Raw genomic sequence first — 18,370 nt, forward strand, 5'->3', positions numbered from 1 at the left:
TCTAGGTCATTTATTTAGCAAGTCCTTTCCATTACGAAATAATTGATTCATGTCAAAAGGAGGTAAGTACTTGGATATTATTTCAGATATCTGAATATTCAACTAATCCAACCATCTAGACTTAAAACATTTTTTTCATTATAATGAACCCTGTGCATAAATAAATTATGGAAGGAGCATTCCACATGCGCTATAACATTTAAGTACACTTATGATCTATGCCCATTTATTCAGATACTATATTATCAGGTGTGTATGAATGAACAAATGTACATAATTTAAACATTGGAGAACATAGTGCTCATGTAGGCAAGTCCATCTTGACTCTGAAGACAACTTGTGACAGCATATTTACACAAAGTGTAGAGGCCACATGTTTATCAACAGCACATGGAGAAGACCACAGCATTTCTACACAATTTTAGTCAATGATTCTATATTCTGGCAACTCCTGGTAAAGAGTATGATATACATCAGATTTGTTTATTATATGGATAATTCCATATAACAATAGAGAAAGTGTCTGTACCATTCAACATTGTCAAGAATATCACTTAAGCCTTAGATCTCCTTTCGGCATTTTTTTTTTAAATTCTCGTGTTCCCATTATATTCTCTTCTTGCGCAAGCCTATTGCAAACCCGCTTCCATATTCCTGCCCAGCAAGCTACATCACCTTCTTACGCCCATCATATAGCACACCATCTCATTACATCGCACGCCACGAAAAATGAACAATGGACCCCACCCTCTGCCACGAACTAGTCACCGCCGTTTACGAATCCAGCCCCTCTCTCATAGTCCTCCGCCCGACGAACTCAAAGTGACTCAGAAGCCTCCCACGCGCCCTCGTCTCCGCGTCGCTCTTAAGGGGTTTCCCGAGCTGGAAAGAACTTCAATCGCAGCACTGCGCATGCGTGGAGTGCCGGCTCAAGTCGTCCGGCAAGCCGTTCCAAGGATATCTGGAGTTCCGTAGGACGATGAGCCCCGCCTTTCCTCGGCGGAATGGCGACGGAGAGTGACACGGAAACAACTCAGAAGCAAGTGAGCAGTGCTCGGCTCCATGTAATTGGGAAGTGGGGTGGGTGGTTGACTTTCAGCCAGCAGGAGAGGGGTTGGTTCTGGGAAGATGAGAATGTGCTTAACGCATGTGGGGTGCTTCGAGGTCCTTCGCAGAGTGGTCAGAGTTGGGGTTCGTTCCCACATTAGAAACACCCGGCGGTCAGGTGGCCACGCAGTGATCCGATATAAAGCTTCTAGGAAGTTCGTAAGTGGGGAGCTGAAGCAACAGGCATTTCCTGCCCGTGCTGTGAGGCACACTGTCTTTGAATATGGAAGTTCTGTTTAGCTGTATCATTGCTAGTAGTTGTCAACACACCTATCTTTATTAAAGACAGGTAATCCACTGAATGTATGGAATCTGTAAGCTTATTCAACTTGTGAATTCTTTGTGTGAGTGTAGTGTAATCATGACTTGTTTGTGAAGGAATTGATAACATAAATACATGGATAGACCATATAAACATTTGATTAAGAAAAATTCCTATCCAATGTTTAATGTTTTGTTATCTGTGCTGCTATAGCAATTCTTTCCTGTATGACTTATTTATTATATGTATATATTACTGGCTGCAGATGGTTTACAATATTCCATCAAATCAATAAAACCAATAGCAAATGCGTAATGACAACTCACATTGTACAGTCCTCTGTCTACCCTGGTGTCCACAATGCAATAGCATCCTACTCCTTGATAGTAAAATCTGTATGAAACAGTTCTGCTTAATATGCCTGATATATACTAATGAGTGAATAAAGTTGCAATCTTATACTCTGTTCCCAGGAAAAAGTGCTATCCCTCCATCCTTCAGTTGGCAGAAGATTATCCCAGCACAGAATTTGCTGTCCTTGTTATTGGTCCCTATTGTGCATCAATTTCCTCTGTTTTGACTTGTGGCTGAATGATTTCAGTAGTGTAGAGCATGTTAAGTGATTGGTTAAACCCTCTGACTTGGCTGCTTTCTCCCTTTGTGATTGTCACTGCCCAGAAGGACAGTGACAACCAATAGAGAGATGCAGGGAGGAGGTGAGTTTTGAGAGATGGTTTACTACCTTTCCTGCTTTACCATCCATGTCAGAACAGAAGGGAACAACTGTCTCTTTAAGCCTTCAATCAACTCTTTGGCAAGCTTGAAGTATCAGGAAAAGTGGAAGAGTGGGACTGTTTCAAAACCCAGCACCTTGCGGGGGTTGTAATGTTCTGAGTTTATGAACATCTGTTTTCTTGAAGTTCAAGGAAATGTTTAACTATATCCAACTTTCATTTCCCTTAAAATTAGGAACTCCAGCATTATATAATCTCTTCCTCAAATGTTCCTGTTACTTTGACTTTCTCAGCTTTATCTTTCCTACTGACAGTGTTAGGTCAAGGCAGCTGATTCTCTTTTGCCTTTCTCCACTCTTTGAACACATAATATAATAAAACATGTGCCTTGGACTTAAAAAAAGCAGGTTTCCATAAACTCAAAACTCATGTAGGATCTCCTTGTAGGAGAAGCTAATGAGAGAAGGAACTCAGAATGTCTATGAGTCCTAAAGAAAGAAAGATTAAAAGCACAATGACAATCCCAGTGAAGAGCGAAATGAAGTATAATGAAAGAAACCAGTGTAGTTGCGTGAAAACTTTAGTGAGGATCTGAGGGAAAAAAGCATGCATACAGGAACTAGAAAGAGGGCCAAGTTACAAAGGAAGATACAAATAGCCTAGAACTGTACAACTGATGTCTGGAAAGTGAAAGGTCAGAATGAAGTGAGGTTAGTGAATCGTACTAGGAATAATAAAGAAGACTTTAAGTTCAAAATAAAAACAAAACCAATATACTAGCTATTCAGTAAAAATAGCAGAATGCTAACAGGTAATAAAGAAAAGGCAGAGTTATTCAACTCAAATTTGGTTCAGTTTTCTCTAACAAAAACCCAGTGTTCCACTAGGAAATTTGTGAAGATGAGGATGAAGGAGTAGGCTTGAGATTGATAAAAATGTGATCAGGGACTATCTTTTTCCTTTGGATAAGTTTAAATCTCCAGGACCAGATAAATGACTTTCTTGAGTACTAAAGGAACTATCTGATAATCTGGCCAAACCCTTATGTATTATTCTTGAGAAATCCTGGAAAACTGCTGAAGAATCACATGACTAGAGGAAAACACATGCTGCCGTTATCTTCAAAAAGTGGTAAAGATTCAGCAAACTACAAACCAATCAGTCTGACACTGACATCTGGAGGATCCTAGAGCAGATCAAAGAGCAGTCAGTCTGTAATTAAATATAATGCAATAATTACTAGAAGTCAGCATCTGTTCTCAATAACAGATCTTGCTAGATTAACCTATCTCATTTTTTGATAGGATAACTTCCTTAATTGTGAGAATATTATAGATGCAGCATATACTGATTGAGCAAAGAATCTGGTGGAGTACTGCATTACATACTGATTAGCAAGCTGGCCAGGATAGTATAATTAAGTGGATCCATAGCTGGCTTAAAATTATACCTAGAGTGCTCATCGATAATCCTCATCAGATTGGAGAGAGATTAAATTGGATGGCACAAGAATCAATTCTGGGTCCTTTACTATTCAATATTTTGTTAATGACTTAGGAAGTCATTAGTATGTGAGATTTTAAAAAAACATTTAACTTAAATCCTGGCTTTCATTCATGAACTCAAAATGGCCTATTTTCCCCACAACAACAGTCCCATGAGGTAAGTTGAGCTAAGATAGATGACTGGCCCAAAGCCATCTGGTAAGATTTCATGTTGAGGATGGACAAGAAGCTGGGTCTCCCTGTTCTTATTCAACACCTTAATTGCTACAATACACTGTGTTTAGTCTTAAGGAGACAAATCTGAGGTGAAGACATGATGATGATGATGATGATGATGATCCATCAAGTTGGTGTCAACTCTTAGCGACCACATACTGGTAGTCCTTGCTTACCAACCATTTGTTCAGCGACCGTTCAAAGTTACAATGGTGCTGAAAAAATAACTTTATGGTCCATTTATGACTTTTTCTTTTTTTCCCCCTGTTGCAGAGTGGAGAGATTGGAGAGGAACAGTTTGCAAGAGAGTAAGCTGTTTGCTCTTCTACACACCAAAAACAATGCAATCGCCCCAGCAGCAGGAAAGGGTGTGGCAAAGGAGACATTGCCTACAGAAATCACTTGCTTTTTTTCTCCTCTCCCCCACCCCCATAGAGCAGAGAGATTGGAGAGAAAGGGATTTCAAGAGAGTAAGCTGTTTGCGTAGTGTGCCCGCAGCTCCCAGCCCTGGGCTGTGGCACAATCACATTGCTTTGATGTGTACAAGACAATAAGCAGGCACTCAACATTCAAAGGGTAGGGGAACAGTTAGGAGGCAAACAAAAGCCGAAGGTATGAAACTGAGTAGTTTTATCTCTTTCCAGCCAGAAAGAGTATTTTATATTATTTTAATATAAAATACTTATATATTTAAATAATATAAAGAATATTATAAAATAATATAACATCATTTTTGCCAGACAGAAGAAATTGAAGCTCTGTCAGCTATATATGGTGATGAATGGTGCGCTGTTGATGAAGATGAGAAAATTTTTTGCATTAAGATTAGTGATTGCTCAGCACAGCCAAAGTGGACTCTCAGTTTGCAGGTAGGTTTGTAGTTATATAATTAGGACTATAGTTTAGAAAGTGGACAGTGTCAGAGTATAGAGTATTGATGTTTTTATTTTTTGGTTTTTATTTTTTCCCTAGAACAGTTTTAATGTTGAGTATAGTTCTTTCTTTTAAAAATTGCTAGTTGTGCATACAGTGCTCCAGAGAATTGGGAAGGGGGAGAATTAAATCTCCTTTATGCTATTGGAGTACCATCTTGCTGATACTAAGAAAGGTGATGAACGCTAAGATCTGTGCCTATTTATACAAAAGCAAGTTGCAGTTTCTTTAGTGTACAGGACCATATAGTCTAAGACTGTATCTTTTTGGTATATTTTTATACTGTTACAGTATTTCAGAACTGATCTTATGGATATTTTTCCCAGCTACTTTTTAAGAAAGATACTACTGCTGGTTGACTATTAAAATCTTGCAGGTGATTCTGCCTCCTGAATATCCAACTTCAGCACCACCAATTTATCAACTTAAGTAAGTACATACTTTCCAGGAATATATCACTTTAATAATACACAACTCTAACTATAACCGTCCCCCAGTAATTCTTTGTTATTCTGTAACAGAAACCTTTAAACAGATTTTCATTCTTTAGACTTCCTACATAAGGGCCATGCCTGTTTTATTGCCAGATGTTAATTGCTGATACCACATGTCTAATATGTAGTTTTAATTTCCCTTTGATGCGTTGTTTTGATATTGCCATTTTTTTTGGCTTTTAATTTTCAATAATCTTATATTGTTGGTGTTCATTTTGTGCTCCTTTAATTTTGGTTATATTATTTGTTGGTTCTATTGTTAACCTCTGCCAGCCAGCCTGTAGTCTGGGAATGTGTGGTATATAAAGGAACAAAATGAATGATTAAAGAAACCCATATACTTTAAAGAGTTGGTAGGAAAAGAAAACAAAGGCAAAAGATTCACTCATCTAGAATTGATATAGGAAAGACCTGAATAAAGAGAGAGGTCTTCAACAATTGTTCAGGAAATATAATGAGCACCCCACACATCTCATGGAGGTAGCATTCCAAAATGCAGACACCAACAGAGAAGATGTGCACCCATATCACCAGCATCTCATTTTTGGGGAATATTCTTGAGAAGAGGGACAGCAGTTATGAGACCCCCTCATGAAGTAGACTATCTGGATTAATTTCAGTCTGGAAATGGCATTGATCACTCTAGTGGATGACTCTGGCAAGATTTAGATGGAAGAAGTGTACCCTCTTCTTAACCTCTCAGTGACATTAAATATCAACCATGGTATTTTGGGGTGTTGCTTGTGTGTGTTGGGGTTGGAGGCATTTTGGTGCATAGTTCTTTTGTTTTCTGGGTGGGTAATCCCAATCAATGTTGTTGGACAGAAGAGGTCAAACCCATGGATAGTCTGGGGGCAGGGGGGTACTCAGGGATTGGCCTCTCCCTTTAACATCTGTGTGAAATTGCAGGGAGAGGTCATCCATTAATTCTGGATGTGACATCATCAGTAAGTAATATAATCAAGTTTACATCTCCACTCCAGACTATACTGGGCATGTGGTAAAAGTCTTGACTGTGGAGGCTGGAACAGACTGGATGGGACTGAATAGGCTTAGCCATCTCTGAAAGATGGAGTTAATGTTTCTGTAGAAGCCTTCTGTTTCTAGATTTGTTCCATCTTTAGCTCTGGACAGTGTACCACTATCCCTGAAGGAACATGTACACAAACTGGGGGTCCTTCTGGACTTGTGCTAGACAGCAAGTAGAAATTGTGTTGAGAAGAGCCTTTGCCCAGTTTCAGCTAGTGTGCCAGTTTGGCCTTTCCTAGATCAGCAGGCAGTGGTGACAATAGCACATGACCCTATCGCCTCTTGGTTAGATTACTATAATTCACACTTCATGGGGCTGCTCTGAAGGTGATTTGGAAGGTGCAGTGGCACTGAATGTAACTACCTGCATGGTTATTAGAAATAATTCATTTAACAGAATTACATCTATTTTGTTGGGAGTGCGCTGGTAGCCAGTAGGCTTTCAGATGCAGTTCAAAGTACTGGTTACCCCTTTATGGTTTGGGTTCTCATTACCTTTGGTACTATCTGATCTGGATAGATTCTGTCTGCCCAACACATTCAGGCCAGGAGAGATGTTGTAGACCCCTTACCCTTGAGACGTGAATCTGGTGGAAACCCCAAAGCAGGCTTTCTTGGTCATAACCCCCTTGCTCTGAAATAGTATACTTCCCATGGCCAGGTTGGCCCCCTCCCTACTGTCATTTTGCAAGAACGCTAACACAGTGTTTTTCCAAAGAGCCTTTGATAGAGGGGGTACCACCTGACTGGAAGCAGCTGCTGTTGGGGGCCTGGTGGTTTAGGCCAGTGTTTCTCAACCTCAGCAACTTTCAGATGTGTGGACTTCAACTCCCAGAATTTCCCAGCCACCAGTTCTGTGAGTTGCAGTCCACACGTTGCTGAGCCTGAGAAACACTGATTCATGCTAAGGTGAGACTAGATGTGGGAGTGTTTTTATTCTGTATTTTATTTTGTTAACTGTAGGCTATCTAGAACCTAGAATGATTTGGGGAGCATATGGGTTTATGTAATAATTATACTTATTAATAACTTGCAATTTTTATGATATGTACATAGGAAATGATTTAGAAAATGCTATCAATAGAAACTGGCATATTCACTGTGTTCTAGTGCGCCTTGGCTTCTACAGAGGGACTATGCAGAACTGGCAAATCATCTGGAAGAAATTTATGTGTAAGTAGTGCATACTTGTATACTGTTTTAATGTAGAGTTTTAAAAATTTACTTGTATTTCTAAAGATCTAAATAGTCATAATTCCAGCAGGTGGCAGTACAATGCAAAAGGTATAGTAAAATGGATCTATTTCCTGAAAATTGAGACACTTGCATTTTATACAGGGAGAATGGACCTCTTTTCTTGCAGGATCAGGAGAATTGCTTTAAGAATAATGTTTGGGATCCAGAGATCAAATGCTCAAAAAGTATGTCAGTTAGATTTTGTATATTTCTGCAACAAAGCACTATGCCTGCCCCAAATTGCTTTTGCAAGCCCTCTTCATGTTACATGGTGATAATTGCATGTAATAAAGAGAGATTGTAACAAACTTCTGTGTTTGGTATAGCGCTACTGTGCCTTCTAAAGCTTCTAGTAAGTTGAACCCATGGTGAGAGGCCTGAATAGGCTTACCTTGCGAAAGACCCTGTGGTTGAATGATATGGGTGCCAATTAGTTTTCACCATTTGTGCCATTGTATAAAAGCGATTATATATGGGAGAAAGTTTAGAGAAAACATAATTTGAATTTTGCATGAGGTTAACTTAGCAGATGCTTTGTGGGCATTATTCTGTGCTATTAAAATATAGGATTTTGTCACATGTGGTTCTTACTTTTAAATCAAGAGCTGCTTGATATATCATCTGTAATTGGCTTGTTTCAGACAGAACCTCGGCGAAAGCATCCTTTATTTGTGGGTGGAGAAGATACGTGAAATTTTGATAGAAAAATCCCAGTCATCTGAATCGGGTAATGGGTTATGGGTTGTTTGGCCTTATTTTATAGCAAGGAATTGGCATGTAACTGAAAATAAGTAGAAGATATTCATGGATAAAAATGAAATATAGCAGCATGAGGGACATTATGGCAGCATAGTAAATGGGCCGAACTGTTTCACTTTTAAATGTTCGCTATCTTGCCTGTGCACTTACCTGTATTTTATTTTCTCTCTATGATTTGCATAGTGTCATTTTAGTATTGACACAGGGTCAAGTTTATGTCCATGTTGTGAGTGTTGCAGTTTTAGATTTCAAAGAGCAAGCAGTTGAGATATGCAGGTTATATTTGCTGTAATTGTTATTTTTATCCCCAGATATCCATATGCAAAAGTGTTGTGATAGAAAGACAGACAGACAGATGAAACAATGCATATTTCAACATTGATAGAAAACACTTAGGTGTCAGGAAAAGAGTACAAGCAACCTGTAGGTCGTTAAATGTGAAAATTGCATAAAAGTGTATTTGGCAAAATAGCATGGAAATGGAACTTTAATATTGATTTCTCTAGAGTTCTTGCCATTTAAGTAGTTAAAACTAGCATTGATTTTATGCCAGTAGGGCCAGATAATAAAAAAATTACAGAAGAAACAGATGTGGACTATGAAGAAGAGTTTTCCCTGGAATATCAACCTCTTCCAGATTGTACAGCTGTAATGTTGAATTTTGATCTGTCTGAAAAAAAAGAAGGTAAATTGCTGTTGCTGTCCCATTATATTTCACTTAATCTTATATAACAATAAAAAGCAAAACCATTTCAAGGGACATGATACTATGAAGCCCCTATGAAGAGAATAAGATTGTAGCAACATAGAAGTTGATTTATACTAAGACAAGACTCTGGTTCATCTAGCCTTGTACGATTAACACAAATTACCTTGGCCATTAGGTAATGAGAGTGGTTTTTTTTTTCCCCCAATAATGGGATAGCCATGGACCTCCTACTTGTCAAACGTATGTTCTACCATTGTAGAAAGGTGTGACAGGGTCATGCAGTTTCCTCTGGCTGTCTTCCCTACGTCCATGTGTCAGATGTGGATATCTGAATTGGGGAAAGTGTTGAATAAATACCTCTTTGGGATCTGCAGTCCTGACTGCATAGGATTCCAACCCTTATAGTTGCTTATATATCCACATCTTAGATATTTCTTAAGGCTGTGCAATGCTTTGGATTTGATTTGGAGAGATACTTCATAATGCACAAGATTCTAAGCAACTATGTCTATCCAAGATCTTGATGCCAGTTGAAATGAGAAAGGAACAAAAACAGAATTCTAAGATAAAGGAATCTCTAGTTATCTTGGTTCTTTGTAAATAGTACATTGAGATATTGGTGATTAGATTGTATGAGCCAAGCGTGAATCTTTACTTGTACAGTCTGTCTCTTTGCATTCTTTTATCTTGTTTCCTAGTTTGAAGCAACCCATCCTTTGCATTTGACCTGAAAAACAGGATTAAACCCTTGAAATCAATAAGCCATAGGAAAGGAGAACTTTAAAAATTGATGAACATGACTAGAAATCACCATTCATTGTTAAGATTTAAAGAGCACAGAGATAGTAGTTGTGAGAAGGAGAAATATCAGTTTAGCAGAAGCACTCAAAATTCTATTAGAATTAGGTAGAAAGTTCAGTAAACTATCCTTGCACAAAATCTGAATTCTTAAATTTTCAGATGATGAGTTACCTCCAATTTATCATGGAAACCCAATTACAGACCGAAGGAGCACATTCCAGGCACATTTAGCACCTGTCGTGTGCCTCAAACAGGTTAGTAAAGCCTGTTTTCAATCAATCATGTCATTATGTTATCCAATCAGTTATATGGATGGATTCAGCCTATTCATGTCTAGATGAATTGACTGAAGCAACACCAAATAATTGTTTGCATTCAAGATATAGATAATCTGTTACCTATGCCAAAATATTGGTATAAATAAAATTATTTGAAGAGTCAAATGAATGAAATAGGAAATTTTGAATGCAAGGTGGTCATGTAAGAAAAATGCTTGGTAACTTTCTGAATTTGCAAATTTCACTATCCCATTCAGTGGGATGTAATTGATACATCTAGAAGTTCACATATTGTGGAGATTTTGATTTATTTTTTGGCTCTGATGTCTGTAAACAGTGGTATGTTATGGTAGCTGTTTTTCTCAGGTTGAGTGATCTTATGGGTAAATTGTTACAAAGGAGTTTCTGATTATGTGGGTTTCTTGGTTTGAAAATAGGGCCATGCTGCTGGGGAAAAGCAATAAAATACTATATTGATATTGACAAACAACTGGAAGTGAAAGTAGCACTTGGGCTCTTTGCTTGTAACCTATGCAAATCTGTGGGAAATATGATATCAAGAAAGGACAACTTGGTGCATTGTAAATTTAGCTTACTGTCTAGCAATTTACACTATCTGTAGCACTTCTTTATAGATAGACCTATTAGTATGTGAATGGAAAATGAATGAAATATTTGATACAGGCTGAAACAATATCAGAATGAGGCTGGAGAAGGCTGAAAGCATGCTAAGACATGGATGATAGACAAGAATAATGGATAAGAACTGAGAGAGATGAGAAAATAATAGTCTGGAATATTAAGAGCCTTAATACTACTGAAACAAATACTAAATTCCTGGACCAACTCATGGACAAGCAAAGGAAACCCATGAGAAGCTTCTGTTATCTTATAAAAGACATCAGCCTATGGAATGGGCAGGGTAACAAGGCTGAATGAAGGAATGGGAATAAAGAACTGTCTCTGAATGCTATGGGAAAAGGAGACACAACAATGTGGCAAAGTACTTATGAGGACAGAGTATGACATCTACCTTGGTGTGCACCCATACAGACAGAACAGGATTTCTTTCCAAGTGTGTTATTGTAGAAAATGACATATCAAAAATAAACATTTAGGCACTGCCTACTAACTAGAGAATATTACCTTGAGACAGCTTACGAACACCACGACTTTCTACCTCCTTTTTCTCCAAAACTCACCTTGGGTGCATGAGTGTAACATCCACACTAAATCTGTAGAAAGCCAAATTCTAACTAATTTCTGTATTGCATTTATATTAAGTAGTCTTTCATATTAAACAATTTTTATCTATCCTGTAACAATAAAATAGAGTTGCATCATTTTTAGTGCTGGTCTGATATCTGGATTTCCTCATTATCTGTTGTTGTCTAAGTTAGACTGTAGGTGAGACAGGTTTTTATTCGGTGGGTGTTGTGATTTCCTTTTCCTGGTATGTTTTTATTTAAAATACATCAATATTTTAATTGAAATGGACCATTTTATCTATGTTCTATCATTAGATGCTCAAAAACTTTAAATGGAAGGCAGAATATAATTTTAATTAAAAACAGTTATAATTACTGTATTTCCTGTCTTACCTCAGACCCCTTATATTTCCAAAATATACAAAAATACAGTAGCTGTGGCAGGAAGGTAACTGGGTGGATCCAGCTACTTTAACAGGCAATTTTGCAAGTTGTTATTCAAAGATCTGGACAACGCCATCTTATCTACCTCCACTAAGTCTTTGTGACTAAAGGATCCCGCATCATCTCACTTGTGGTTATACAACAATCACACAGATCAGAGGACAGCATGGGTTGGGCAGATACAATATATGTATGAACCTCACATCCATTAGGAATTGGGGATCCCTGGTTCTCTTCAAGTTGTTGGACCTCAATATCCATCATCCATAACTACTGTGGTTGAGGTTTATGTTGATTGGAGTCCACCAATATCTGGAAGATCATGGATTGCCCACTTGTAGTGTGCCTATTTGTTTTGGAATAAGTTCCATTACCCTCGGATTTTTTTCATACATGCGTCTCATCGTGTTCTAGTTTATTCCCTTTTATGTGTGTTGTGGAACATTTTTGTTTTCTGCAAATGAACCACTAGGCAATTACAGCACTGTTTATTTACCTACATTATCCTCCTTTGGCAATTGTCTTGGCCTTTTTGCTAAGATCAAGTGTAGGAAGAGGGATATATATTTCTGTGAGAGTTATTTTAAAAAATCTGTCTTTCAAGGTGCTATGAAGTATGAGATATACTTCAGCAGTGTTCTTCTGACATAGTAAGTGAATTTGCTTTGAAATAATGGAAATACAGCAAAGATAAATATTGAAGTTGTATTTTGATAACTCTAGAGGAATGACTTTTTTTTCTTTTGAATTAAATGCTGTTCACTTGCCAGACATGTTTTCTCAAGCTCTCAGAGCTTTAATATTGTTTTACTTAAAGTGGTATTAATTATGCATTGTTTATTAAAACAGCTTCTTTACACAGCATTTATTTATTATAGCGAAATGTAATCTCTGATAAGAATAAAACAATTGTTACTATATTTGAAGAGAGACAGGAAAAAGACAACTGATAAATTACTGCCTAATTCTTTACTGAATTCTTTAGTGACTATAATGCAGACAATTGAAAAGTGTGTTAGAGAAGACTTGTTTATTTCTGCAGGCTAACATATTGGATTCTGTAATTTACTAGGCAGGATGCAAACAAAGTTAAAACATTTGATTCCTGTACATTTTGGTTTCTTAGAAGAAAGGCACTACAGGATATAGCGACTAAGGTATCACTAATGGGTTAGACTTAAAGTAGATTTATTTATTTTGGTAAGTGTACTCTTAACTGGACTAAATCTAGATCCAGCCCAACAATTGGAAACACATGAATCTTGAATGCCAAAGATCACACTCTGATTAAGGCTGCTAATTTAATAATACTGCTGTTTCATATTTCATCTTCTTATACCAAGGGCCCTTTGAGTTTCTGTAGATTGGGCAGTGCTTTTTTGTAGCATCTGACGAGAATCAATTTATTGTTTTGATGACAATATAGGTAATTTTATTTTCTACCATTTAATGTAGCATCTGAAGGTTGCTCTATTTTCTATGTATATTAAAATCATCATCAGCTGATATCCCTGTCTTGTTTTTATATTTCTTTCCACAATTGTTGCTGTTCTACATTTTTGCCTGCTTAATTGATTTCCTTACTTTATCTATAATGCTTATTTAATATAATTATAAATGCCTTGCATCCTAAACTCCTATTCATTTCAGATAAGGGGGAATGTTACTTCTGGGGATTTGCCATTTCCCTGTTGTCTCTTGCATCATCTGTTCCTAAGGATGTACCAAATCTTAGAAGCAGAGCCCCCAAAAGGAGCATGTAGGGGAAAGCTTTATTCAGTGAATTCTTTTCTGTTGATGGGAAGGAAGTTAGAATTTAAGCCTATGTTTATGCCCCAATTATCAGCCAAGACTGATTCTCAAAATGGCTAGAAAATACAATCTCTGTAAATTAACTATTGTTGATTCAGTCTAGGTCTCAGGCTCTTCCCTCAGGAAGGAAAGGACAGAATTAACTATAAATGGACTGGTTATGGTAAAGATATCAAACCATAAGAGCAGTATTTCTGTAACCTAGGAAATCTGCAGATACTTTTCTTTCTTTTCCATCCCAATCCATGATCATTAGAGGATAGCAATCACAAAACTGTGGCTCTTCTCCATGGTTCTCTCTGTTGACTTTGAAAAGATTGGGGGCAGCAGCAGGACTTTCTGAAGTATGTAGTTCTTGGGGTTTCATTCCTAATATAGTAATTTCCTTAAACATTTAAGCCATTCTCCCATCTCAGATGGGGATTATACTCTTTCCATCTATATAATTAACAATTTTTGTACTTCCAAACTTTTCCCAAGCATAGCACTCAGACACATGTACCATTGAATCCCATGTCATTTCTTTTAAGTCAAAGTGTTTATGTCTTGTTTTTCTATACTGTATTTTAGAGAAAGAGAGTAAGTTGGCTGAAATATGCATTCCGTATTCTCTGATTGAAAGTTTTATTTAATTACATTTGGGTATAAAAGAATTAAGCATCAATAAGGAGTTTGTAATATCTTCAAGTAAAGCATATAAAGCATATACATCCTAATAACTGGCAAACTTTATTTTCCTTCCAAGGTGAAAAATATTCTTGCTGAGTTTGGGTATAAAAGAATTAACCATCAATAAGGAGTTTGTAATATCTTCTATAAAGCATATACATCCTAATAACTGGCAAACTTTATTTTTCTTCCAAGGTGAAAAATATTCTTGCTGAGTTGTACAAAAATAAGAAAATAGCCAGTGCTACTCACAACATATATGGTTACAGGTGAGTAGCTAAGTTTTGATAGTAATTAATGTACTGCAAAATGGTGAAGAGGATAAAAATCCACTAATGAATGTTCTATCTCTAGGATCTATATGTTCAGACCCAGTAGAATTGCATGAGATTATTCATAGATTTTAGAGAGTTTTGTGAAAGCAGTAGATTGAGAAGCAAGCAAATGTACCATGATATAGAATAAGCAGCATATTTGCACTGTGATCTAGCATTGTTTTTTATTTTAAGGATATACTGTGAAGACAAGCAGACTTTTTTACAGGATTGTGAAGATGATGGTGAAACAGCAGCAGGGGGTCGTCTTCTCCATCTCATGCAGGTAAAAGGAATCAATTGGTAACAAGATATTTTTCATTGTTTGTAGCCATAGCATTGTAATCGAGATTCTGCAAACTTTTGTCAGTGGATATATATACAGCCTATTTGAAAGTATTATTTGCTATTTAGAATATTTTATTAAATACAGAGAAGAGATTAATAATTTTCTGTATATTTAGTGAAAATATCACTAATTTCCACCATCATAAAATGTCAATTGGTGTTTAATGTTCTCCTTCTGATCTCTAACATTTCCTTGCCCATGATTCATATCACAGCCTTGTCAAGATAAATAATTTCAGAAAGAAGTAATATCCAGCTTTTCCAATAATTCCTTCCAGATATTGTAGACTACAAATCCATCATCCAACAGGAAGTTGTAGGCTACAATATCTGAAGAAACCTAGATTGGAAAGGCCATGCTAACTTTTATGGCAAATAGGTAAGATCTAGGTTTGTCTTTGTCTTGCAGGAGTTAAAAAAAAAAAAAATTAAATACGAAGCATCTAGACATCTTTCTAGTCGTTGCCGATGGTTTGATAATGATAAACTGAAGTTTACAGCTACAGGCAAGAACACTGAGCTTATCAGCTTCCTCCCTTCCCTCTTAACTATTAGAAAGCAGAAGCTCTGCTTACAGAGGCTTTTGTTTAGAACTAAATGCAAATTTGCATGGTGCCTGAAAATGGATACTCTAGTTAAACTGAGATTTAATGACACCCACCATAACTATGAAGTTGGCTTGCTTCAAGCTGTGGATCAGGAAGCTGCAAAAATAAGTTTGTTTTTCTAGAATTATATTTTTGCAAGTAGTGTGGATTGGGCTGACAATTAAGAGATGCTCACTGTATGTAACAAAGTGAGTCAGACAGTTGTAAGTCATCTTCTAAATATTAATATGTATGTGATATTTTTCAAAATAGATCTTGAATGTCCACAACGTTTTGGTAGTGGTGTCCCGCTGGTATGGTGGTATCCTTCTAGGACCAGATCGTTTCAAACACATCAACAATTGTGCCAGAAATATACTTGTGGAGCAGAATTACACTAATCTATCCGTAAGCTTATAGTAAAATAATTGTAGCAATAGCTTCTTCCTGATAATGTGTTCCTTTTGGTATGGGTAGGATAGAGCTGAAATGCATACCTAATATCATTGACAATGAGTGCTATCTACAATATTATCCCATAACTGAATTTATCGAAGTTTTTTTTATTTAAGGAAAAAAATGCAAATTTCTCTTTAAGCTTTTCTCATTTAAACAATTATAAACATTGTATCACTTTTATAGCCAATTTTCACCCAACACAAATAATTTTAAATAATTTACATGTACAAAACTTTCCCCAAAGCATTCATGAAATAGGGACAAAATAAGTGAAATAGAATATTAATTTCAGATAATTAATCCTGAATATATGCTAGTGGTGTTCAGAAAAGCGTGTGATCTATGTAGAAAAAGAAGCAGCCATTTAGTTATGTTTATCTGATTTTTCTATAATTTATTTCTCTAGGAAAATTCATCTAAGCATCTGGGAAAGAACAAAAGAATGAGAAAAGACAAGAAGAAAGCAGAACATTGATTTATTTTGTAGAATTGCATAGCAGTGTTTCATCTTTTGACTGTATGTTGACAGTTAACTGCTCAGTTACCTTATATGACTTTTAATATTATAAACCCTTTATCCCAAAAGTGTGGAAATACTTTGCAGTAATAAGAAAATATTCTTCTTAGTAAGAAAACTCAGCAGCAGCAGTCCCAGAAAACACCTTCAGTTTGTTGACTGTCTCAGCTGCTCAAGAATCAAGGTCTTTCAATAGAAAAGCTTCCCTGTGGAATTAGCCTTTGATTTGTTAAGAAACAATAAATGAGAAAGGCAGAGTTTCACTATCTTCTCTTTATTCTTCTGGGGAAAACATTTTGATAATGTACGGTAGTAAGAATCTGTTGTACCAAGCAATCTTGAAGGTCTTTGACAACTCCCCTTTATGCCAAGTGTCAACTTCTGCTCCACACAGCAATTTCAGATCTCACTTTTCTTATTGTTTGGCTATGGCACAGGTCTTAAGCAAAACATAGATTTGAGAATTGACTGTACGTGTTTTTACCAAACTTCATCAGATATATTGATACCTCATTCCCACCCAGAGTGGCTTTTGAGAGGGCAACAGGTTGGAGGTGGCTGGGTTACATGAAACAAGCATATACTTATAATCTCCTGAAGTTAATTCAGTATCACTTTAAGCAAGGCCAAGGAGAAGTATATAAGACTTTTTGTTCACTACACTGGTGAACTTAGATGTTTCAGTTGGAAACAGAACTATGGAAGAATGAATACAATGCATTTAAGATATTTTTCCTAAATGATAATAGCTTTTCTTGTTGAATATAGTTTTCATAGTGACACTGGTATTAGATTGTCCACATATGAGAGAAACTAATAGCAGTTGAAAATTTCATGTGTGCATTTTCTTGGAGATGACAAAATATTTTAGTCTGAATTCATTAGTCATTTATTTTTCTGAATTTCTGATGTGATTATGCCAAGTGCTATAGACACAGTCATATTGAATACAGTAGATTAGATTTTTATTTATGACACTTTTGCCAAAATCAGAGAAAGGCAATCTTGATAGACATCAACTACCAGAGTCTAAAACTACCTCTGATAAAACTCCATTTTAAAAAAGGCATTAAGATTTCTTTGATTTTTTTTTTATAGTACTCTCAACTTTGAATGAAATAGAACTGTTCTCATGAGTCAGAAAACAACTCTTGCGAAGAATTATTTACAGAATCAGAACTGAGAAAAATAAAGACATTTAGCACCCTCAAAAACGTGTTATTATCAAACAGTTTTATTGTGAAATTTCAATTCTTGTGTCCGTTGAAAGCATCGTAATGGCTCTTAAGTTGTAGTGTATTCTAAAATTGGATCAGAGATGAAGGAGCAACTACTGGATGTATTAAATCATCCCAAAGCAAATTAGGGTGGCGGGGAGGGGAAGTGAGAAGAAAATTGTTTTGCTATCTTTTGTTCTGGATTGCTACAACCAGGGAAATGTCTTTAATGAACTGTGCCTTAGAGCAACACTGTGAATAGCTATGTATTGATGGAGAAGCACTTGCATCTGGAAGCAGCTGGGAGAAGAAATAAGTTTGACATTTTGCTTGCAAAAAGGAGCCATGGCAGGGTAGATTTCCAAATACATAGTTCTTGCTTTAGAGAACGTGTACAGCTTATGTTGTCTGCTTAAGTGTCTATCAGCTTTGTGATGTAGGGATTTATAGTGCTGGGCTAGGACTCTACCCTATGCTACAACTCATCAATTGGCCTTGAACTGATCCTGGCTAATCCCTCTTTCTCAGTCTAATCTTTGCGTGTGTGTGTGTGTGTGTGTGTGTGTGCGCGTGCGCTTGACTCCTGGCGACTACCTGGACTAGTCCCTGCAGTTTTCTAGCCATGTTTTCCTAGAAAATATGTTTTGCCATTGTCTCCAAGGTTACCCAGCTGGCTTTGTGCCTAAGGTGGGATTCATGCGGACCTGGTTTCTAGCCTGGTGCCTTAACCAC

At 36.8% G+C, this 18,370-nt stretch overlaps 1 protein-coding gene across 3 annotated transcripts; it reads left to right on the forward strand.

The window, feature by feature from the left end:
* Positions 1 to 900: 900 nt before the first annotated feature.
* On the forward strand, positions 901 to 16,684 carry IMPACT (impact RWD domain protein). Of its 3 annotated transcripts, none has more exons than XM_007427953.4 (11): positions 901 to 1,043; positions 4,565 to 4,693; positions 5,134 to 5,186; positions 7,391 to 7,453; positions 8,158 to 8,243; positions 8,829 to 8,960; positions 9,945 to 10,039; positions 14,392 to 14,465; positions 14,706 to 14,796; positions 15,719 to 15,853; positions 16,311 to 16,684. In XM_007427953.4, the coding sequence occupies exons 1-11, from the start codon at positions 1,005 to 1,007 to the stop codon at positions 16,377 to 16,379; spliced, it is 966 nt and encodes a 321-aa protein (XP_007428015.1). In that variant the 5' UTR covers positions 901 to 1,004; the 3' UTR covers positions 16,380 to 16,684. The 3 variants fall into 3 exon arrangements, with proteins under 3 accessions (XP_007428015.1, XP_007428016.1, XP_025022255.1); XM_007427954.4 differs by having other exon boundaries at positions 8,832 to 8,960; XM_025166487.2 differs by lacking the exon at positions 4,565 to 4,693 and having other exon boundaries at positions 917 to 1,043.
* The last annotated feature ends 1,686 nt before the right edge of the window (positions 16,685 to 18,370 follow it).

The sequence above is a fragment of the Python bivittatus genome, unplaced genomic scaffold (genome assembly GCF_059951505.1).
Source record: "Python bivittatus isolate LINGU-HERP-01145 unplaced genomic scaffold, Pbiv_v1 ctg000840_np1212, whole genome shotgun sequence".
NCBI classification, from domain to species: Eukaryota; Metazoa; Chordata; class Lepidosauria; order Squamata; family Pythonidae; genus Python; species Python bivittatus.

Bases quoted from the DNA above. Each gene is read 5' to 3' on its own strand.
- IMPACT (XM_007427953.4), top strand. From the start codon at position 1,005: ATGGCGACGGAGAGTGACACGGAAACAACTCAGAAGCAA. The intron at 4,694-5,133 runs GTAGGTTTGTAG...AAAATCTTGCAG, and splicing joins AGTGGACTCTCAGTTTGCAG to GTGATTCTGCCTCCTGAATA. The intron at 14,797-15,718 runs GTAAAAGGAATC...TTTTCAAAATAG, and splicing joins GTCTTCTCCATCTCATGCAG to ATCTTGAATGTCCACAACGT.